The following is a 24,846-nucleotide window of genomic DNA, read 5'->3' on the forward strand; positions in this document are numbered from 1 at the left end:
AACCTCTCTATTGCTTTTTAAAATGTTGATTACTAGCATTTTGGTGGGTCAAGTTAGATATGGGAGAGAAGAACCCCTTGGAAAATTTAGGCAAGGAGGGCTGAAAATTAAAGATTTTCCCTTAATCCCCTTTCCTCCTCATACTTTTTACAGACTTCTGCAGCAGAAGGTCCAAAAATTACATCTTGGGCATATTTTAAACCATGAGTAGTGCTTGGGAAACGGAATAAACCAAATTATACAAAAGAAACAAGACAACCATCTTTTCCCCAGGTAGCCAAGATAAGCTTCAACATAGGAGCCTAACAAGTTGCAGAAGCATACGCTTTTTCCTAAACTTGTCAAAAGCCTTCCCATCCTTGTCAGGAGGAGAGATATTACCATTAACATGTTTAGCAACAGTTGGATTCAATTAAAGCAATAGCTGCTGGTTTGGGTCTGGGATTAGTGTATAAAAACCCAAGACGTTATGCAAATCTATCTGCTTTCTTAGGTGCAGCTGGATGGCTGTCAGAGAAACCACAGACTGTGGCAAACACATCCTTCAATGATGACAGCCCTTGTGTTGGTGGGTGTGCGTGTGACATTTCTGGGAATTCAGTTGCAAAAATTCATAGTACTTGAGGGAGTGAGATACTCCAGTGATGTCCTTCACTATCACATTTCTGAAAGAAGGAATGTCTAGTCTCAGGCAGCCCATCACTCGGCCAGTATGGAAAAGCTTGAAAAGGATTATGCTTGTGCTGTACGTCACACTAATGCACCTTGCACAGAACACTGGGCATGAGAGACATATTGATGCAACTACCCAGAACTTCTTTTGCTGCCAGGCAGAATGCAGTTGTTGCCAGTTGATTGAAATGTTTTGTCGCTGTTATGACTTTTTAGATCAGGTAAGTACCTTGTTGGGTTTTTTTTTTAAAGTTTACTTTCTTGAATCTTGTACTTTTATCACTACCTAGAGTTAAAGTCATACAAGAGGGGAAAATGGCAGTGTGGGAGGCAGCTTTCCTATAAGGATTTTGATTGGGCGCTTCCCACGACCATACTTCTTGTATCTGTAAGGAGTTTGCGCCCAAGACACTTGGAAGCAGTCCGTCTTCCCTGGCCATTTATCTTGAAAACTAATGGCACAGTTAGCCCAGGGTACCATGGTGGAATCCTTTAACCCAGAGATGCTCCTACTCAGCCAGATTCTTTAGCTTTCCAGCCTCCATCAGATGTCTCTCAAAGCAGGTAATAGCTCTGTAGCTCGTTGTGTTTACATTGGATTCCTCTGCCGGGACCATGCCGGAGGCCAGCACGGATCCATCTTTTCTCATGTCCTTTAAGGCTTTGTAGGCAACTACCTCGGATGTTGAGGGGGAACTGTGGTTGTTTATCTTGGAGGGTCCTAGAGGGATTCCACAGATATTGGTCAGGGAGGAAGTTCTAGGTTCTCTTCTTAAATCTCGCCAAGGGTTGGAACCTCCAGTATTTGTTAGGGCTGATGTCCCTTCTAAGGGAGAAAAATTGAAACGTGTATCTCCTTGTCCTATGGATCCTCAAAGGAAATGCAAGAGCTTACTTTGGGCTTGTTCTCTGCCTTAATGGCCCTAAAGCCTCCTCAAGGGATTTCTTTACTTGCGCCTCTTTGGACTTCTACCCCTTCTAAAGGGTAGAGGGAAAGATTCCTCATAAGAGAACTCCCTCTTGGGTGAGGGGCCTTTATCCTATTCTGTAGAGATGCCTTCGCCTTTGGCTTCTGGTGCAGAGGAGTCTGTTGACCTTGAGTCTCCTTTTGAGGAATTGTCCTCTGGGGGCACAATAGCTAGGATGATGGAATTCAAGTGGGATTCTTCTCAAGTGTTGGATATTCAGAGAGGGTATGAGTTGCTTCAGGTTAATACTCCCAAACCAAACCATTGGCAGCTCCTCCTGTGTTGGCTGCCTTGTTAGATATTTTCATTACTGCTTCCAAGTCTCCAGAGTCTCAGCCTCCTGCCCTTAAATATAAGGTTCCGGAGGATTGTTTTTATTTAAAATGTCCCTCTGCTGATCCTGCTGTGGTGTCAAATTTCTTTTGACAAACCTAACCTTTTGCCCTCTCTTCCAAGCTTTTGTCTTACTATAAGGATAGCAAGGCACTGGAGAGGACTGGCAAGAAAGTTTACATTGCTTCTACTTTGGTCTTTAGGACTATTAATTACCAGACCTACATGACAAGGTATGCTCTGGCCTTGGTTGCTCAGGCTTGTCAGGTTCTCTGCCTCCCCGATTCTGATGGCAAATCCCCCTCTGTATCATTATGTTCTACTTCTAAATTGGCTATTCACTCTGTGCAGCTCTGACGCTGCTGACACCCCTTCTAGGACCGTGGCTTTGGGTCAGTCATGAGGTGTTACTCTTGCTTTCATCTCCAGTCTCTTCCCAAGGACATTAAGGCCAAGCTGCTGGATACTCCTTTGGCTAATGCTCATCTTTTTTGGGGCTGCTAATCTTTTTTGGGGCTGCTGTTCCGGACTTGCGTCTCTTCAAGAGAAAGGCAAGGCAAAGCCTTACAAGACCTTAAACAATTTTCTTTCTCCTATCCCCAAATTCCAGAGGAATTATCTTTCCAGATAGAATAGTTGCGTAGAATCTTACCATAACCAACCACAGATGTCTCTCTATGTTGCAGTACTCTTTACATATAGGTTGTATTCTGCCCATCGACCAGACTTCCGGCCTGTATACAAAAACTTAGAGCCACTGCTGTACGTGCAATGTTACACGAAGGCACAGGCAACATCAGCCACAAAGGGACATCCACACAATCTTCAGACTAAGAAAGCCCCATGAAGAAGGAAGCCTGAAGGGAGCCTAAGAAGGAGACCATCCTAGGAAAGAGCAAGTTGCAGGGGTGAAGGCGGGAGGGATAGAATACTGCAACAGAACATGAGGACATCTACTGTTATGGTAAGATTTTACACAACTATTCTATGTCCTTCTATTCAATGTTGCAGTATTCTTTACATATGAGAGAGTGCAAAAAGCTGAAAGGGAACCCAGGGAGGGCAAAGTAGGGGAAAACTAAGAGGAAGCATTTCCAAGAATGCATGCAGAATTGCCCTGCAGCCCTGGATCTAGAAACCATGTCCAATTTGTAATGTTTCGTAAAGGTATGAACAGATGACTAGGTGGCAGCTTCCAGGATGGAATGAGCATCTAGATCTTTAAAGAAGGTCCCTGAAGATGCAACTGATCTAGTGGAATGGGCCTTAACAGATGCCGATAAGGAATTCCCATGGAATGCATAGCAAAACACAATAGCCTTAGAGATCCATGTGGAAATTGTTTGGACACAGGCAATCCCAGAGCCCTAGGATAAAAAAATACAAAAAGTTGGTCAGACCTCCTAATGGACTTAGTCTTGTCAAGGTAAAATCCAAGTTGTCTATGCACATCTAAAGGTTATGTAAAATCCTCTCACTGGGGGATTGTGGCAAAGGGGAAAAGGTAGGCAATTGGATGGACTGATTAAGAGAGAACTCATTCACCACTTTGGGTGTGAAGGTTGGATTAGTTCTCAAGGATACACTGTCCCTATGAAAGACCAGAAAAGGGGGCAAAGCCATCAATGCCTGAAATTCAGAGACCCTTCTAGCAGAGGTTAAGGCTACTAGAAGCAGTTTTCCATGTGCTAAACTTTACAGAGAGGCAGAAGCTGCTGGTTCAAAAGGGGCCCAGAGTAAGTTTTTCTAATACAAAGTTAGGATCCCAAGGAGAAGGAACTGGTTTCCAGGGGGGGGGGGGGTCTTAAATGTAGGACGCCTTTAAGAAAAGCTCAACTTCTAACCGGAAAGCTAAGGGGGCAGTTAAGGAAGTTAAGAGGGGAGTTAAAGGCAAACAGGCAGACAAGGCAGAATAAGAAAGTACCAAGGGAAATGTCCATACCAAAGGGATCCTCTTTCCTTTTTTGGCACCAATGGAAAATCTTTTCCACTTGGAAACGCAAGATTTTCTAGTATTGGTTTCCTTGCCTCCTGCAAAACCCTTAGCATGTCCTTAGAAAATAGGTGCTGAAAGGGATCAAAAGTTGATCCCCCACAAAATCAACTGTAGAGTTGACAAATGGGGGTGAATCAATTATCCCTTGTCCTGAGTGAGGAGGCTCATCCAGTGAGGTAACTTGTACTGATGACCCCTAGCTAATTGCAGAAGAGGGAACCAGTGCTGTCTTGGCCAAAAGGGAGTCACTAGCAAGATTTTTAATTTCTCCTGTAGAATTTAACAGGCCTTTCTGAATTAAGGAGAAGGGAGGGAATGCATACAGAAGCATCTCCTTCCAAGAGAAGGATAGAGCGTCCACCTTCCACGCTTGAGGGTGAGAGACCCTGGCACAAAAGCGAAGTTGTCTGTTCATAGGCATGGCAGAAATGTCCAGTTCTGGAGTACCCCACCAGTGAACTACATCCAGGAACACATCCCAGTGAAGCATCCACTCATGAGATTGTGTCATAGATCTGCTTAATGCATCTGCCACAGAGTTCTGAGCCAAGGGAAGGTACACAGCATGCAGAGTCGCTTTGTATTGAATAGCCAGCTCCAAGCTTTGGATGGCCAAACGACAAAGACAAGACTTTGGGCCCCCCGCTCGTTTATGCACCAAAGGACTGTGGTATTGTCTGGGAGGATCCGGAGGGGTCTTGGCAAGAATAGAGGGTGAAAGGTCTGTAAGGCTAGAATTAGAGCCCTCATTTCCTTGATGTTGATATGTTCCCTCCTTTGAAAAGGGGACCAAAGACCCTGGACTTTCCTGGAAGCAAAGGCTGCTCCCAACCCAAGTCTGAGGTATCTGAAGAGTTGCTGAACTGGTTGAGGTACCTGAAGAGGTAATGCCAGAGTTCTGATGGAGTTGCTGCATCCACCAACCTAACTCTGTTTTTGGCAGGGAAGGAGCTGAAATCAAGACATCTAATGGATGAGCACGCTGGGACCAAACTTGTCTTTAAAAAAATACTGGAACTTTCTCATGTGTAGCTTTGCAAAGGGCAACATGGGAATAATGGAGACCATGAACCCCAGCAGTCTCAAACTCCCTGGCCATGATGGAAGGAAGAGGCAGAAGAGCCTCCATGAATGTCTTGAGATAAAGTTGCTTTCTCCACAGGAAGAAAAACCATCAAGTCTGTGCAAAACCTGCACCCCATGAATAAGAGATCCTGACTGTGTAAGAACCTGCACCCCATGAATAAGAGATCCTGACTGTGTAAGGCATGATTTTTGGAAATTTATTGAGAAACCCAGGGCCTGTGGAAAGAGAATAGCTAGGTTCAAATGTTGGGTTAACAGGTCTGGGCTGCTGGCTAGAATCAAATCATCCAATTATGAGTAAACAAAGTCCCTTTAGCCTTAAATAGGCAATGGATGGTGCCGGGCACTTTGTAAATAACCTTGGAGCAATAGAAAGACCAAAGGGCAAGGCATTAAACTGAAAGTGCAAAGAACCCACAGAGATATGTAAAAACTTCCTGAAATGAGGATGAATAAGGATATGCAGGTATGCATCCCTGAGATCCATAAAAGCTAAGAAAACTTAAGGAGAGACCAGGGGAAGGAGAGCAGGTAGGGATAGCATTCTGAAAGAAGGCATCACCAGGAAAGTGTTTAATAGGGAATATCTACGATGGGCCTCCAAGGACTCTTCTTGGAACTAGAAACATCCTGGAGTAGAATCCTCTCCCCTGTTGGTCTGGAGGGGCAGACTGAATGGTGCCTTGGTCAGAAAGTTGATCTAGTATCAAGGGAAACAGATGCAGTTGAGTGGAAGGAGGGAGAGTCTTCCAAGTCACAAAGTGTTTTGGATAACAGAAATCACGCAAGAGTCCTGAGCAATTTCCATCCAAGCTGAAAGGGAAAGACAGGCGACGAGACAAAGGGGTATGACTTGGAAGAGAGGGCAGAACATCAGAGGACTTTGAGCTGAAAGGGCTACTGAGGAGGGGCAACAGCAGCACAAGTAACAGCCTTATCCTGTGGCTATCTCCTGGAAGACTTACACGGCCTAGTTTCAGAAGGAGCAGAAATGGAGGAGCGAGCATGTTTCCTGACAAAAGGAGTCTTGGCAGTAAAGTTCCTATGATATTTTGGAACTGGTGAAACAAGCAAGTGTTTTAAATCTTGGAGCTCTATCTTTTTCCTGCAGTGATTTAAATAGTTCTATAGCTGCTTTCCCAAAGAGACAGGAATTATCCAGAGGAGCATCAAGCAATTTTGCCTTAATGTCATCAAGGAGTGCCTGGAGAAGTAACCAGGAAAGCCTTCTGAGAACAGAAGCTGCTGCTCTGAAAAAAGCTTCAATTGCATCATAGCTACACTTGATTGAGTGTCTAGTTACCTGGGTGGAGGCCGATAACAGAGAAAGAGCCAGTGGCTTAGCTTCTGAGTCAGGCAATGGGGAAAGAGCCTGGGTATAGCCCGAGTGAGCAAGGTCAAAGCATACCTACACACGTGTGTTTGTTAATTAATAGCCCTGACAACCAAGGCATAAGTATAGACCTTCTTACAAATCCTTTCCAAAATTTTACTTTCCTTATCACAAGGAAGCAGTTTAGTAGAGGGAGATAGCTGTGAAGATTTATCTGAAGTAATGGAAACACAGCTGGGTCGGCTGAGGGGCATTAAAAAAGAAACTTGCAATCCTCAGGGACCTTAGAGAAGCGATCAGGTCTTTTATGGGCAGGGGCTTGAGAGTCAGGGGTCTTAGAAGCTGCTTTAAAGGCATCTAAGAAGGCTGTCGGGACTGGAGGAACTGCTGAAGGAGCAGGGGCCTCCCAACTGGAGTAGCTCATAACATCTCCTCTGTTCTTCTGAAATTATCCCACTTAAAGAATTCCCTCATCTTATTAATAGTTTTCCCAAAGGAAAGCTCTTCTATGGGAGAAGAGCCCCACCATGCTATCTCTGGGAAAGCATATTCCAGTGGAGATAGAATCTGGGTGGAGTATGTTAAAGAGTCTTCATCTGAGGAAGACTTCTCAGAATCAGTGCCATAAATTTGGAATTGTACAGGCTGCCCTGAAGAAAGCCCTTCAGACCCTGAAGGCAGCACTGGACAGAAGGCCGGGCTGACTAGAAGCTGGAGTTGGACTCAAAGCCATCAGTCTTAAGGAGACCCTGTGAAAAAACATCACAATCTGATGTAGGGGTAGAAGGAGCAGGAACATGCCTAGTTATTTTGCTTCTTTTTAACATGCTTATCCTGTTGGGGGGAAATGGCGGATGTAGGCCTTACCTCAGACACCTCTTTGGACAACAAAGATGGAATGGTCCCAGAATCTTCTGCAATAACTAGCCGCGGTTTCCCCAAGTCGTCCGAACTGGGTGTCTGCATTGCCTCTGACATGCTAGGATCTGCACTCCTGCTGGCTTCCATACTAGTACTCTCTGAGGGAGTGGACCCTATCTCCGATCGCACCACTGGGTTTTCATTAACAAAGGGTACATCAGAGGGAGTAGGCACAGTAGGCACAGCTAGAGAGGATTCCGGCCTAGCTTTGCTGACCTTCCTCTTTACAGATGGTTCAGAAGCATTTACAGAACCTTCCTTAGTGTCCCTAGCCGGACGGTTTGAGTTTTTGGTTTTCTAAATAAAGATTCAAGGTCAGACTGCGCAATGTTTTGGGAACCAAGGCCTGACAAACAGAGCAGGACCAGTGGTTGTGATTATACCCTAAACAAAACAAGCACAGCTCATGACTTATCTTTATGTGGAATTTGCCTTCCACACCTGCACTTCCCCTTCCTGGAGGACATTAACAAAAACAAAAGGCAGCAGTAATACATTAAACCCCCTATGGGGTACTTATCTGAAGTATCCAACAGCAGAATGGTGGCAAAATAGTAAAGATTGTACATGCTTGCATCCCTTTTATGGCAGACGTCTGTGCTTTCGTGTGAAGTCCCACGTACAGGCAGTGGCTCTAAGCTTTTGTATACAGGCTGGATGGCAGGTCAATTGGCAGAATACAACCCATATGTAAAGAATACTGCAACATTGAATATAAGGACATGTGCTTTTGTTCTAAGGGCAGGAAGGGTGGGAAGCAGGCCCACTCTGCTAAGGTTTCTCAGATTTGTGCCTCCCAGAGACCTCTCTGTTAAGCCTATTACCTGACAATTCGCCCAACCTACCTTTGGACCAGGTTTTTGTTCCTTCAGCTTAACCTCAGTCTTCCTAATTAGCATCTCATCACTTCAGACTCCTGGATTATCTGTTAGGGTTACTTCATGGGATGGAATCTCTTCCTCCTTTTTCTTGGATTCCTCAACCTACTCTACAGTAACTTCCTCATTTCCTGGAGGTTCTAGGATCCCTGTTAAACCAAGGGACCATATGACCTGCCCCCCCCTCCTTCCCCAAGTAGGATGAGGTTTTTATTCAAAGACGTTCCTGGTTCCTCAAAAAGAGAGCACTTGTAGGATCTCTCTCTGCTCAAAACTCTCGAGATCCCTTCTTTTCGGATGCTTATTCTTCAGATTCAGATTCCTCTTATTACTCCAGGCTTTTCTGGTGTCCTTGGATCTGAAAGATGCTTACCCTTCATATCCCTGTTCACCCCCTCTACTGGAAGTTTTTACGTTTCTCTGCATTTTACTCTCAGTTCTCTGCTTTACCCTTTGGCCCCTACTACCCCAACTGTATTCACAAAATGCCTAGCTCCTCTGACTGCCTTCTGCAGTCTCGAAGGCATTCAGATTTTTCCTTATTTAGATGACCTGTTGATTCAGGTGCCTTCACCCAGCCGACTGTTGCTGTATCTGCAGTTCACCATCTCTCTTCAAAGTCTAGGGTTTATCAACTTCCAAAAGTCTGTCCCGACTCACTCTCAGATCACGTGCATCTGGGGTGCAGGATTCAGATGGCACCAGTGTTGGCTTCTCTTCCACCTCCAAAGGTATGGACATTGTCAGCCTTCTTTCAGTCTTCCCTTGACTGTCATACCAGCCAGGGAGTTGCTTCACGTCCTAAAATGCATGGCCTCTTCTATTCTGATGCTTCCTCTTGCCAGACTGCATATGTGGAAACTTCAATGGTACCTCAAGTCAGTTCAGCTGCAGCACCATCACCCTCTATCTTTCAGTGTACCTCTCCTTCCGTTTCAAGAAGGAATTAGGTGGATTTGACAGTTCGCTCTCAAACCAGCCTCCAGTCCCTTCTCAAGAGCTGTTCACCGATGCCTTGAACATGGGGTGGGGGGGAATCTCTTGGTCACCTGAAAGTTCACGGACTTTGGCCTCCCCATCAGAAATCAGACCATATCAACATCAGATGAGGGCTCTAATTCTTGCCCTTCAGGCTTTTCACCCCATGCTCTTGGGCCCCTTGAAGGTGTACACAAACACTACAGTGATGTGGGATGTCAACAAGTGGGGGGGGGGGGGGTCACAGTCTTACCTCCTCTGCAGGATGGCATTTCAAGCTTGGAAGCTGGCTCTGAGTTATCAGTTAACTCTTCAGGTAGTATACATTCCTTCAGAGCACAATCTTGTGCAGACTCTTTGAACAGGTCCAAAACACAAGTACATGAATGAATGCTTCACACAAGTGTTTCTGGACATTGTCCATCAATGGGGTAATCCTCAGGTAGATCTTTTTACCTCCCCTCTGAACAGGCAGCTTCCTCTCTTCTGTTCCAGAGTGCCATGCCATCTGACCTAGGAAATGGATGCCATATCCTTTCCATGGAAGGAGAGGTTTGTTTATGCGTTCCCTCCTCTTTCTCTGCTTCAAGAGTCCTGCAGAAGATTCAGCTGGACTTCCAAAAATCTTGCTAGTGACTCCCTTTTGGCCAAGACAGCACTAGTTCCCCCTCTTAATGCATCTGGCTGAGGACAATCACCACAAGTTAGCTCACAAGTTGGTTCTCTTCACACAGGACAAGGGGTCTCATCCATCCTCACTTGTCCACTCTGCAACTGACACTATGGGCAATATGGTTTTGATCCCTTTCAGGCACGTCTTTCCTGAGGAAATGTACAGGGCTTTATAGGAGGCAAGGAAACTTTCAACTAGAAAATCTTATGTCTAAATGGAAAAGATTTCTGGTCTGGTGCCATGCTCCTAACTAGGACCTTTTCTTAATGGGGGTCCCCTCTGGTCTTATTTGTGCAAGTTGCTCCAGTCTGACTCTGCCTATTCTGTGAAGGCCCATTTGTCAGCCATTTCTGCTCGCCTGCCCTAGACTCCTAGGGATCCTGAACTCTTCTCCTTACACCTTAACAAAATTTGTAAGCTGTGGCAATGTAACCATATTACCCGGACTACTGCAGCAGTAATCAATATGAAAAACACAGTACTGTTGTGCAAGACTAATTTGGGTAAGTTGATGAGGAATCCTAGGTTCCAGACATTATCTAGTTTTGTTAAGGCCCAAAGGGGACAATTAAGAAAAAAAATGTGAAAACCTTTGGCCCTCCCTAGGCATATTAGACAGCCCATAGGGCAAGGAGGTAAACTTTCAATGGCAACATCTTCCTTGGACTTTGAGAAACTCAGTGTTCCTTGCAGACAAACTTGAAAACATGCATCCTTCAGATCCAAAGTGTCTGGCAAAGCACAGGGTGGGGGTCTTGTTGGTGGGTAACCATTTTAGACCAGAACACTTGGATCTAGCCTAGAAAGGTCTATGAAGTAAGACTGATCTCAAAAGCCAGTATTTGTTTTTTTTGGGGGGGGGACCAGGCATAATCTGAAGTAAAAAAACAAGATCATTCTTTGCGGGGGGCGGGAATACATCTATGCCCTCTTAAACCAACTAAAAAAAGAGTTGGTTCTTTTTGATCCTACAGCATGGCAGGCATCCCCATAAAGGGAGAGAAATCTGAACTCTGGTTTGTACCTTTGAGTAATGATGCGGCTCAACCTAGCTCTTTGAAGTTATGCTGCCAGCTGAGCATCAACTGGCTTAATTTGCCCCTAGGCAAAATGGGGATGAGGGTTAGGCCATGGGGAGGGTGGGGCAAAGTCCTGGTTGAGTCATGACTGATTAAAAGGGCTAGAAAAGACATTTCCTGCAGACCCACCCAAATTGCTTTTCTTCCCCCATCATTTTAAAATTTTTCTAAAGCTTTGTTTCTATTCCTTTCTGGCCTTTATTCAGATATCTGTAGAAAGGCCAGAGTTTTGAAGATTATATATTATAGATTTTTTGTTGGGGGGGGGGTGAGGGATGGAGGAAGCAATGTAAAAATTGCTTCACTATTTCAACGGCCGTTAACAAAAATGGAGGAAGCAGCAAAGAATATCTTGGATTGAGTTTCCAAATAAAAAAAATTCTTCTTGAAGACATTCAGCAATTCCCCTTCAACGTGCTTTTGGCAGTGGTTAGGAGTACTAGGTGCGTGCTCTGCTTTCGGACTAACCCAGTTACAGTTGCCCTGGGGGATACAGTTGTACTTTGCTATTTTATGTTTGTATACCTCCTCAGACATCTGAAAATCCTATTGCTCAGACTTCAGAGATTCCTGAATTTCTATAGCTATGCCCTCTGACGATTTCACCCTAGTATTTGCCCATATGCATCTAGGAATTAATTGGCTTGAAAGTTAGTGTGGCCACTGCATTGACCTTTCATTTAAATCTATCCAGAAATGCACTTTATTTAGAAGTGGACGAGGACCAGAAACCAATTTGGATCTTTTAGCTACATCCCGACAGATTATAGAAACCCTGACGTGCAACCCTGCCATACAGGTACTGAGACATGTTAAACTCTGGAACCAGTCAGACTTCTCAGAGGCTGAGAATTGGGAATCTGGTTTGAGTGAGGCCAAAAAGACCCCCTGAAAGACTGAAGTAACTGTTGTGGACTTGGGGTTCCCAAATCCAAAAGGTAAAGTGCTCTTTTTAGATCCAATATTCCCACTTGTCATTTAAAGTGCTCATTCTCTCATTAAGTTGCAGATGTCATAGGAGGATACATGTACAGGAAGAGACCGATGAGATAGCTTCCTCAGTGCATCAGTCTCAACCTGAGCAGTGAAGGCATTTGCCTAGTATAGGTTAGGTCTTCCTCTGCGGACTACAACCCCTTGGAAAGAGCATTTCCCCACTTGTGTATTGGGTTTGAAAAAGTGTAACAAATGGCCCTGCAGAAAGAAATGCCATTATGGGAACAGTACCTCCTCTAAGGAGGACTCCTCCTTGAGAGGAGAGTTCCCATCCCCCCTTTTTGTTTAGGAAGTTTGGAAACCAAGAGCAATAAAGAGCGCCACAAAGCTGACTGCCCTTGTGTGAGCAAACTTTCATTTTTTTTGTTTTTAGATAGTGTATTTTATCCCTTATTGTCTGCTGACCATGGACCCCCTTGCATCTGGGTGAGTACAGATGAGACAGACCACTGGCTAGGCAGCAATCAGTTTTCTGATTAGGCCTAACTCCTCACACCTTGGTAAACAACATGCATGCTGGCTTAATGGAAGGCCCAGTGATACCTCATTTCTAGCATCCGTGCTTGCATATCGCCATACATGTTCTCCTCATGTAACTTCTACTTGTGCAGTTTGACAGAAGCCAAGAACATATCCCAAGTCTACTGCCGGCATGCTACTTGCCTGCCTTTAGCAGAAGCCAGTGTTGCAATAGACACTACCGAGGATGGGCGAGCTGATTCAAGACTTCTACCCATATGTCAAGGCTGACTCTCACACTTAAGGCTCCATCCCTCTAAGAAACTGACAGACTAGCTCTAAGACAACGTACTGTATACCTAGGTTCAGTTGAAATGACTGGGCCTGAAAAGAATTAGACATGGGTCCAGAAAGAGAACATTATCTGGAGTAGATTGCTCTACCTTAATTTTCTCAACTGATTCATCATGTTATGTGGATTTAGCTAACTTGGGCTCCAGCACAATTAAAGTGCTTGAAAAAGGTGGCAAAAATCTTTTGAGTGCATCTGCCTGCTTTCTAGACATTTTATAGTACCTGTGATTTCTTGCCTAGTATTGTTCCCTTGGTATTGACAAGGTGGGGGCGTCAAGTGCATCATAAGCTCAGAATGAAAGGTTGATGTTTTTGCAAACATGACTTCAGGAGCATTAACCAGTCTGAGAAGACATGTTAGTAAGTGTCTTCATGTCCTCCTCCAAAGGGTGGAGTCAAACCAATATGAGAATTAGAGGCCATTAAAAGGGACTGAAAGATTACCTCACTCATTATGCCTCTGGCCCATCAAGCACACAAGTGTTTTTTTTTGGGGGGGGGGGGGGCTCCTTTCCAAGTTGGAGTAGTGTTATTTTCTGGGTGCATTCTTAGGGTGCAGATTCTCTAAAGACTGCAGACAATTGTTAAGACTCTGAAAATAGCTTCCAGTTTCTTCTGCATTAGCCATGTTTGTAGTGTGGTATCCCCATTTCTTTAGGGTTTTCTTGTAAAAACTGAAAAATTGACAATTAACCAATTAAACTCTCTTACTCAAGACAAGCACACACAGAATGAAAGTCCTTGTATGTGATGCATCAGTTTTGTCTGCAAAGATCATGGTCTGGGAAGCAAGTAGTTTCCCTGCGAAAAACAGATGTGCAACAAGTTTTCCTCAATGGGGCACTTATGTTTTTGTTAACTGTGGAACAGTGGGTCAAGAATACGACCAAGTGACTATCGAATATAACCATGGAAAAAACTGAAGAGGGCGTGGGCTACTTTTTTTTTATCCAAAACACAAGTATACATCCTCACAATAGGGAGCAGTTAGTCCGGCCTGATGTCCACAAAAACGCTGAAGTCATGTCAGACATGTGGATATCTACCAATTCCAAACAAACATGAAATGATCCAAGAGAAAACAGTGGTAAGCGCTTTCACAACACTCAGTTGCTTCTTCAGACAAAATGTTAAAACAGCTCATTTCTTAAATACTCTTGAAACCAATTAGCATAATTAGTGATGTCATACCTGAAGGAGCATTTAAAGGCACAGACAAAAACTAAACATAAATCAGATAAAATACATAACATAAGCTTCTTCTTCTTACATTGAATGGCAGTGGCCAGCCCAGCATGTCTTTGGGAAAACCCACGCGACCACAGGGGCAGACCAAGACAGAAGGCACCCCAGCCGAGGATCGAACCGGAGAACCTCTTCAATGCTATTCACATAACATAAGCTTCTACTAAGCATAAAAAATCTTTTTAAAAAATCAGTTATGTAAAATTCATTCATAAGTAAGAGGCAATAAATATTATGCTTAAAATTATTTGTGTTTAAGACGTCTGACTTTCAAAAAAAGGGACCAGAGATGTGGTACCATTAAGACCTGGATATTTGTCTGCATTAAGTTTCATTATCCATTTTTGTTCACAACCTTCAGTAATATTTTCTATATCCCCTCCTCTCAAATTTTTATGCATCTGTTGTAAGACAAAAAACTGGAAGGAATGTGAGGGATCAGTGTTCATGACAGGATTAGCTAATGCATTTGTACGTTTTCTATTCCTGATATCACAAAGATGTTCCAAAATTCTATCTTTAAAAGATCTATTAGTCTTGCCAACAAAGAAAACAGGACATCTCTTGCAAAAACCATAATAAACCACATCAGTACTTTTACAATCTTTTAAAGTTTTTTTGTCTAGTCCTTCTAGCATGTCGAGGGATCAGTTGCTAGTGTCCTCTCCTGCTCAGCTGGTGAACCTGGGAATATTGAGGCAATGTTACAATTGCCTCATGTACACAGACAACCCTCTCCTCCTCCCACAAAACAAATACATGCGAGAGATGCAACTATACGGCCAAACTGGAGGCTGAGCTCTCTCAACATAGGACTGGCAAGACCAGTCAGGAGGAGAAGGTTACCACACACACACTATAGACCCAGTCTCACATAGTACCATCACAACCTCAAATCATACACATAAACACACAAAGACATACTCGGCGGCTCTGATCAAAAATCTACCAAAACAGCAGAGGCCACCAAAGCAGACACCCAAACAACCACCACCTCAGAATGCAACACATAGACCTCACAGTCAGAGTGTCAAACAGTCACAGCCCTTAAGGCCAAACACAATGCCAGACACACTAGTCATTGGTGACTCCATAGTCAGACACACTGACGTCCCGCTCACCAGACTGAGTAAGAAGGTCACAGTAAGCTGCCTGTCGGGCGCTAGAATCCACAAACATGAAATGATCCAAGAGAAAACAGTGGTAAGCGCTTTCACAACACTCAGTTGCTTCTTCAGACAAAATGTTAAAACAGCTCATTTCTTAAATACCCTTGAAACCAATTAGCATAATTAGTGATGTCATACCTGAAGGAGCATTTAAAGGCACAGACAAAAACTAAACATAAATCAGATAAAATACATAACATAAGCTTCTACTAAGCATAAAAAATCTTTTTTAAAAAATCAGTTATGTAAAATTCATTCATAAGTAAGAGGCAATAAATATTATGCTTAAAATTATTTGTGTTTAAGACGTCTGACTTTCAAAAAAGGGACCAGAGATGTGGTACCATTAAGACCTGGATATTGGTCTGCATTAAGTTTCATTATCCATTTTTGTTCACAACCTTCAGTAATATTTTCTATATCCCCTCCTCTCAAATTTTTATGCATCTGTTGTAAGACAAAAAACTGGAAGGAATGTGAGGGATCAGTGTTCATGACATGATTAGCTAATGCATTTGTATGTTTTCTATTCCTGATAATCACAAAGATGTTCCAAAATTCTATCTTTAAAAGATCTATTAGTCTTGCCAACATAGAAAACAGGACATCTCTTGCAAAAACCATAATAAACCACATCAGTACTTTTACAATCAGCACATGTATGGGAATATGTATGGGAATACAGATGGAACTGTTTTGTTGGATGAGTATATGTATTTGTGCTATAAATGTAAGGACATGCACTACATGACCTGCATGGATAGGTACCCTGACGTGTGGAAAGATGATTTGTTTTGTGCGTCTCTCTATTACAAAGATGCTGTTTGAGTGATTTATTATTCCTAAAGCTAAACCGTGGAATGCTAGTGGTAATAGCATTTAGATTAGGTACTTCGTGCAAAAGGTGCCAGTGTTTAACAACATCAATATATTGGTTTATGTTGCTGGCAAACTGAAACGCTACTCTAAACTCATTAATAGGCAAGGTACCATTGCTATTAGTAGCAGGATTATCCATGGCTGGATTAAAATAGGGTCTGCATTTTGTGTGCCTCAATTTCCAGGCATCAGAGACCGTTTTATCAATCTCAGTAGTATTATAGCCTCTTTGGAGAAAATCACATTTGATATTACCAAGTGCTGCATGTGCATCCTCATCATTGTTGTGTAATCTCAGGGTCCTAAATACTTGCCCCTTTAATACATTTCTTGGAATATGCCTGGGGTGCATGCTTGTTTTATGCAGGTATGTATTTTTTCTAGTAGGTTTGTGGTAAACTTGACTCCTATTTAGATCAGATTTAGTCAAATGTACAAGAAAATCAACATTTTCAGCAGAGATCTGATATGAAAATCTTAAAAAAAAATCAGTAGTAGTATGCAAGTACGTCACAAAAGATGCAAAATTCAAACCATCACCTTTCCATAACATAAAAACGTCATCCACAAACCGTACATACCATAATACATGTTCTATAAAGGGATTTTGGCTGGAAAGAACAAATGTTTCTTCCCAACAAACTAAAGCTAGGTTGGCGTAGCTATTGGCACATGGGGTACCCATGGCCACGCCAACCTTTTGCAAAAAGAACTGTTCCTGAAAGGTCATAACATTATTTTCCAATATGATTTCTAGCAAGCTACATATTAATTGAACTTTATTGTTCATAAAACACCTGTTAGTTGCAAGAAATTCTCTAATCATCTCAATACCCCATAAGTTGGGAATGCTGGTGAACAAAGACTCTATATCCATAGTAATCAATACAAAGTCCATGTCTATTTCAATACTGGCCCATTCTGTTATGTAATCTTTCGAGAAACATCTTGGTGTCTCTTAAAATGGTATGACAGTTATCCAGCAGACCATGTAAAGTGAACTCAACAAAAATCGAAAGGGGCTCGGTACACCAACCGGCCCCAGACACTATAGGTCGCATAGGTGGTAAAGTCAGGTCTTTATGGATCTTCAGTAAGCAATAAATTTTTGGGACAATTGGTTTTAAAACATTAAAATATTTAAACAATGACTCATCTATTAATCCTGTAATAAGTAAATCAAAAAGTAAAAACGAAATTTTATCAATAGTATTAACTGATTTTAGAGATAGGTAGATATGTATCATTATTTAATAATAATTGATGCATTTGCTGTATATATAACTGTTTGTCTAAGAGGACACCACCTCCCTTGTCAGCCTATTTAATAACAAGGGAGTGTAAGTTCTTCAGTTCATACAATGCTCTTTGCTCAACAGTTAAATTGCTGAAATGATAATTACTGAAATCTTGCTCATTTATATCTCTGAAAGCCATCTTACACATCAGTAAACCTCTGAATACTAGGTGGAATATTTGGAATAAAACTGCTAGGGTGTTTGTATATATTATTTACATTCACTGTGTTGTTAGGAAACAAAGATTTTAAGGCTAAATTTCTTCCCAACAACTTAGTCCTTAATCATTTCTGTTAAATCAGCCTTCTTCGCTGGTATAAAATACAGGCCTTTGCTACGCAAATTTATCTGATCATCACTCAGTTTAAATGAAGAAATATTAACAACAAGACCTGTATTTATGTTAGTCTCCTTTTCGGTGACTGTATGGTCCTTTCTGTTTGATTTATCCTGGATAAGTGTCCCTAGTAGTTCTGGCTTCTTGTACGATTCCTGAATGGTAGATGTGCCTTCAGGGAGAAGTCGTTTTTGTTGTTGATGTCTAAAAAAACACTGTCAGTGCTCCTGGATACGTGAATATCTTGGCCAGCTGTTGTGGACGTCATATGAGCCTGCGATATTGTCGAGGATGGCAAAAGGTGTGTTTTTTTAGGAATGGCTCCTGTGTTAGCTTTATTTTGATGTAAATCGATAGTTTCAATAGATTCAGCCACTTTTATCTAAGATAGAATTTTGGAACATCTTCGTGATATCAGGAATAGAAAACATACAAATGCATTAGCTAATCATGTCATGAACACTGATCCCTCACATTCCTTCCAGTTTTTTGTCTTACAACAGATGCATAAAAATTTGAGAGGAGGGGATATAGAAAATATTACTGAAGGTTGTGAACAAAAATGGATAATGAAACTTAATGCAAACAAATATCCAGGTCTTAACGGTACCACATCTCTGGTCCCTTTTTTGAAAGCCAGACGTCTTAAACACAAATAATTTTAAGCATAATATTTACTGCCTCTTACTTAGGAATGAATTTTACATAATTGATTTTTTAAAAAGATTTTTTTATGCTTAGTAGAAGCTTATGTTATGTATTTTATCTGATTTATGTTTAGTTTTTGTCTGTGCCTTTAAATGCTCCTTCAGGTATGACATCACTAATTATGCTAATTGGTTTCAAGAGTATTTAAGAAACGAGCTGTTTTAACATTTTGTCTGAAGAAGCAACTGAGTGTTGCGAAAGCGCTTACCACTGTTTTCTTTTGTTTATTTTATTAAAGACGCTATTGTGTGCTACCTTGGTGCATTGTTCTTTTGTTCTTACTTCATGTTTTTATGCACCCTGGTTTTACCTACAGCCGTTTTTGTTTGATAGTACTAAACATGAAATGGAGGATCTAACTGACTGCACCTCACACCAAACAGATCAGACCCCCCCATTAAGGAAACCATGGTAAAATTTCTCCAAAGCCAACTTCATGCTTCTTAAGACAGAAGTGGTGAACTTCATGACACCCATGCAGCTGGACAATACAGTTACGACTACGGAATCCTACACAATTCCACTTTATAAGCACTTACATGAGTGCATGGATTGTGCTATCCCAAACAGAACCAAGACGCTATCCTCCAAAAAAAAGGAAGTCAATCTGGTGGTCCCCTGCCATAAAGAAACAGTACAACAGAAGGAAGAAACTGTTGCAAAAGAGTAAAATCCCACGAGTGGAGGAGCTTCTTGGTCAGCCTCAGTAAGAAGCTGCGATCCCTGATAAAATCCTCCAAAGCTAGTTACAAAAACAAAAATCGCCACCGATTCTAAAAACAACCACAAAGCATTCTATAGCTATGTCAAGAATCTCCATGACAACACTCAGATCTGCTCTGAGTTACAACACAATAGCACTAAATATACAGACCCAACTGATATTGCAAACATCCTGGCAGATAGGTTCAGTGCTAACTTTACCCCCCTTTTACCCCCTAACTTTACCCCCCTCTCACCCCCTAAAGAGCCCATCTCTATACCGGTAGAATGCAAAGTTCCTGTAATCACGGCTGCACAGGTAAAAAACTCTCCAAAGCCAAGAACACAGCATCCATGGGATCAGAGAACATCCCAGGCTACGTTCTACACGAACTACAGAACGAACTGGCACCCCACCCAAGTACCATGTTCAATCATAGCCTCACCTCAGGCTTTGTGCCTGCTGAATGGTGCACACAGCAACGGTTATCCCACTCCACAAGGGGGGAGCCACCACAGACCCCGGGAACTACCACCCCATTAGCCTGACGAGCCTGGTCTGCAAGGCCATGGAACGTATCATCATGGAACTTATAAACAAAGACATTGGTAATCTCCAAACTCTGGACCCCACCCAGTTCGAGTTTGTAAAATGCAGATCATGTCTCCTAAACCCAATAGACTTCTTTGAAGCAGTCACCAAAGCCGTAGACAAGGGTAAGGTGGTTCACAAAGCCTATCTAGATCTTGCCAAGGCTTTCGACACCATCTCCCACTCTGGAATTACAGATCCTCACTAAACTAGGTGTAAATCCCCATGTCACAAGATGGGTTGCCAACTAGCTCACTGACAGAACCCACACTGTGAAGGTAGCAGACTCCAAATCAGACTTCAGACCAGTGACAAGCGGAGTATCACAGGGTTCAGTCCTGTGTCCTCTCCTGTTTGGTATCTACTTCTCTGAAGTACATGCTAACACAGAAGGTCTTTGGCTAACTAAGTTTACAGAGGACTGTAAACTAGGAGCCATAATCAAAACTCCTAACGATGTGGACATCCTACATGAGGGCATCACTGAGACAGATGCCTGGTGTCAAAAGCCATGGCCTCGAGCTCAATGCCAAAAAGTGCATTGTCATCCCCTTTGGTAAAAACTCTGTACCCATGAATACAACATAGGTGGTAGTATACTTAACACCGAAAAAGTGTGATGAGACCTTGGGACACAGGTGGACAGTAGTCTCTCCTTTGATAATCACATCACCACAGTAGTCAGGAAATCCTACGTGGCACACCTCATCACAAAAGGTTTCTCATCCAGAAAAGAGAGGTCATTGTTCCCCTCTACTCATCACTCAGACCAATTAGAGTACAATGCCCCTTTTGGTATGTACCTCACAAGACATCTACAACAACTGGAAAGGCCGTAGAAATACCTCACAAAGAGGATTACCGGCCTCAAACAGATGCCCTATGCAGACCGTCTCAAAAAACTCCAGATTTACTCAGTCGCATATCGCCTCCTCATGATCTCTGCCTAACATACAAAGCTATGTCAAATCCAGAGCTGTTGGACTTGCTCCACTTAAAGAAATCCCAATCCCTCAGAGCTACTTGCTCTAGGGACCTAAATCTCGTCACCACAATAAACAGAACATGCCGGAGGGATAGATTCCTGTCCCAGAGACTTCCCATACTCTGGAATAAACTACCTATCTATATCAAATATAGCTCCTCATTAGCACTCAAGAAAAAATCTTTATGATTGGATGGGAAATAGGAAATTCACCCCGGGGATCACCTCTGTGGCTCTGCACGACAGTGGCATGGGAAAATAATTTTCTTGGGTGGCAAAAGCCAGGGTACCTTTTTGGCTGGGCTTGTATAGGCCCCAGGGCTCATAGCCTAGTACCTACCTATGAAATGTGTCAGCATATACACATGTATGCACAAATGCAAAAAAAATTGCCTATGAAGATTTTCATCTGCACTTTTTCTACATACACTGCACTTAATGCATTCTGGAAGTGAATTTTCCTTCTCTCCCATAACATTTACAGTCAATATTATCAAAAAGAATGGTACTTTGAAAAAATATTACCTTTAGGATTCCAGGCACACAAGATAATCCTTCTATCATCCGGATTTTTCTTAATAGAATCAATCACATTTTGGAGCTGGTCAACACCCTGGCCTGTGTAATCTGAAATAAAGGAAAAATTTAAGCCACTGAACAAGTTACACTGATATCCCATAATACAATTCAGATATCTCAGATCACAACATAATCAAGGATTTTTCTTGAAGCTAAACCTATATTGTGGACAAGTAAGCAAATTCATGAAACCTGCACCTAAACATCCCACTGTAATAGAATACTCAAAAGTCTCTATGCAGTGTAGTTAGGCTATCCATTCATAATAAACATCAGCAACTTCCGAGGAGGGATAGGAAAACATATGTATATGAAAACCTGGATTCTTCAAGACCACTGGAGCAAACCTTTTTCATATGGTCTTCCACTGTTACAACCTGGATTTTTTTTTTTTTTTACACAGCTTATATTTACAGATTACTCCTCATTATGGCATACCCTCAGGTTCTACTTTGACCTATTAAATGAATCCAGAAAACCTATGCATGTCCATATTTCTAATGCCCAAAACTATAAACATTTCAGTTGAGATTCAGAAAGAACGCTAAAAGGTAGGGGAAACGATCCAAAAGTCACTCTCGAGATCTAGTAGTATAAATTAGCAATGTACATAACTATGTTACACATGGTACATACAAGTTTCTAATCATAGGTCCAGCATAAAGTAGATAATTATTTGCATACAAATGTTTAACAGCAAGCCAATAACCTGCCCTTACAGCCTTAGTCAAAATACAATAAAACAGTGCTTTACTGATGGGTGCTCTACTCCTCAAAATAAGACAAAAAAAAAAAAGTTGTGCGCTTACCATAACGTTCTATCTGAGTTGTTGCTTTTCATTCGTCTTTAAACTATGGGACTACGATCCAGCACGGATCCAACATGGCCATATACTCCAGCATTAGAGCTGAAATCAGAGCTCCTACCAAACTCATAATGCCCCACTCTCCCTCCCCTCAGACAGACTTTGCTGCAGGACAGCACCAAACCCCCAAAGCAGAAAAACTTAATCCCTGACCATACAAGGTATAGGCACACGGAGACTCAACTCGAGCCACAAAGAAGCTTGCGTCTGCATCACTCCAGTCCACTACACAGCCAAAAGGCAGGGGAAGGCGGGAGGGAAGATTAAAGACAAATTAAAAGCAACAACTCAAATGGAACGTTATGGTAAGCACAACTTCTTTATCTGCAGTTTTTCATTTGGTCTTCAACCTGTGGGACGGAGTCCCTAGCTACAATAACCTTGGGAGGCCCTCAAGGATGTTCCGGAACATGGCTGAGCCGAAGGAAGCCCTGCTCCTGGAGAGAATATCCAATTTGTAATGGGAGACCAACATGTGCAAAGAGGACAAAGTAGCAGTTGAACAAATGTAGTCAATAGGAACCCTGGACCAAAAGGCCTCAGAAGTAGACTCTGATCTGGTAGAATGCTCCCAGGTAGGGCCAGGTAGAGGCAAACCTTTGGAATAAGCCGTATAGAAATGCAGCTAAAAATCCAATGAGCAAGAGTGACCTTAGAAATAGGCTCCCCCAGAAGTGGTTTAGAAAAGGATACAAAACGTTGATCCGACTGTCAACAACTTTTGGTTCTATGCAAATAAAAATCACAGCTGTCTGTGGACATCAAATAAATGCAATTTGTACTCCCCTGTATTCTGATAATTCGGGAAGAAAACTGGCAAATTAAATCACCTGGTTAATATTAGTTTCAGAAGGCACCTTTGGTAAGAAAGATGGGTTGGAACGAAGAGTCATTCTGTCCTTATGGAAGTGAAGACAGGGAGGTTTAACAGACAATGCCTGTAACTCCGTAACCCTCTTGGCTGAAGTAATAGCCACCATGAAGGCCATTTTCTACGATAAGAACTGTAAATTGACAATGGCAGCTGGTTTGAAAGGCGGATGAACTACGGCCTGCAAAACGAGTCAGATCCCAAGGAGGCATGGGGTCATTGATAGGTGGCCAAAGGAGGAATGTCCCCTTTAAAAAGGCCTTGCACAGCTTGGAAGAAGCCAAGGAGGCCGAATTCGCCCCTACATGGAAACTTGAAACTGCTGTCAAATAAACTAATTGTAGAAAAACTAGTGCTGTTGAGAAAAATATGGGCTAGATGATCTTAAAATGGCAGTAACAGGAGCTGTAAAAGGATCCAGTTTGTGAGGGGATACCCAGACAGAGAAACTTTTCCACTTACTGGAGTAAATCTTCCTACTAGAAGCTTTGTGAGCCACAACCAAGATCTTTTTGACTGGTGAAGACAGCCTGGGAGTCCTAGCCATTAAGGGAACTGCAGCAGCAAAGTGGTGAGTTTCAGGCTGACTTAAGTCTGGGTGAGGAAACCCTGACTGGTGTGACAGACTATCTGGAATCTGATCCAGAGTCCAGGGAGGACACACCAGATGAGACCAAAGAGTAGGGAACTAAACTTGGCAAGGCCAGAAAGGGGCCATGAGTATGACTTTGCTCTTCAACTGCTGAGCTTTAAGAAACTTGGGGATCAGAGGAAGAGGACAAGTATAATGTAGACCAGAGGGCCAAGCATGGACCAGAGTGTCTCTGGACGACTCCCCTGGAGGGGGATCAGAGCAAAAAATTCTGTGCACTTCTCATTGAAAGAAGTGATTGCAGCAAGGATGACTCCATTTTCAAAAGATCATGTCCACTACTGAAGGATTTGGAGACCACTCGAAAGGCATCAGAATGGTTCTGCTGAGCCTGTCCGCTAGAATGTTGGACTTCTCCGGAATATGCATTTCCACCAGAAATCGGTTAGAAGAGATCTCCCACTCCCACAATCTCATGGCCTAGTGGCAAAGGGGATAAGATATGTTCCCCCCGTTTGTTGATGTACCAGACTATGAACATGTTGTACATCTGGATGGCAATAGTTCCGGTAGGAAGAAGGGCCTGAAGGGCTTGCAATGCCAGAAGCAATGCCCTCATTTCCAGAACAATGACATGCAAATTGGTCTTCAAGGGGGACCACGTGCCTTGGACTGTCTGTCCCATGCAATGCTCTCCTCACTCAAGCAGGGAGGAATCTGTGGTCACAGTGATCGAGGGGGAAGGAAGAACAAATGGGCGGCCTAGAAGACGGTTCGGGGACTGCAGCCACCACCAAAAAGACTCCCTACAAACTCGGGACAACTGGACCAGGTACAATAAAGTAAGTTTGAGAAGGGACCACTATGCCACTAAGGTCCACTGAAGAATCCTCATGTGTAGACGTGAGGTCGGTAGAAGTGTTATTGTGGCCGCCACGGACTCCACTGCCCAAGGAACCATACCTGCTAGGGGGAAAAGGAGTCTGTAGAATAGACTTCACGTGCTGTTGGAGCAAAAAAGTAACCTGTCTGGAGGTAGAAACACCCTGCCACTTTTGTATTCAACTGAGCATCTATAAAGTCTAACACCTGAACAGGTTCCAAGTTTGATTTAGCTAGGTTGATCATAATACCCAGGGAAGGCGCTAGGAGGAGGTGGTAATCCCAGTCTTGAATCAGTCAATGCCTGGAGTGAGTAGAGAGGAGACAATTGTCCAGGTAGGGGAAGACCTGAAAACCCTGCAGCCACAGGTGAGCCACCACTACTGCCATCACTTTAACACCTTGGGGGCAGTGG

General features: G+C 42.8%; 1 protein-coding gene across 1 annotated transcript in view; it reads right to left on the reverse strand.

Moving 5' to 3' along the window:
- Positions 1-24,846, reverse strand: part of TYMS (thymidylate synthetase) — a 443,887-nt gene that overhangs the window by 284,206 nt on the left and 134,835 nt on the right. The window contains exon 4 of the mRNA XM_044065236.1: positions 21,167-21,268. Coding sequence (XP_043921171.1) covers positions 21,167-21,268 — 102 coding nt within the window. The remainder of the gene's footprint in view (positions 1-21,166; positions 21,269-24,846) is intronic.

This window comes from Protopterus annectens, chromosome 3.part0, assembly GCF_019279795.1.
Source record: "Protopterus annectens isolate FY-2018-M chromosome 3.part0, PAN1.0, whole genome shotgun sequence".
Lineage (NCBI taxonomy): Eukaryota > Metazoa > Chordata > Ceratodontiformes > Protopteridae > Protopterus > Protopterus annectens.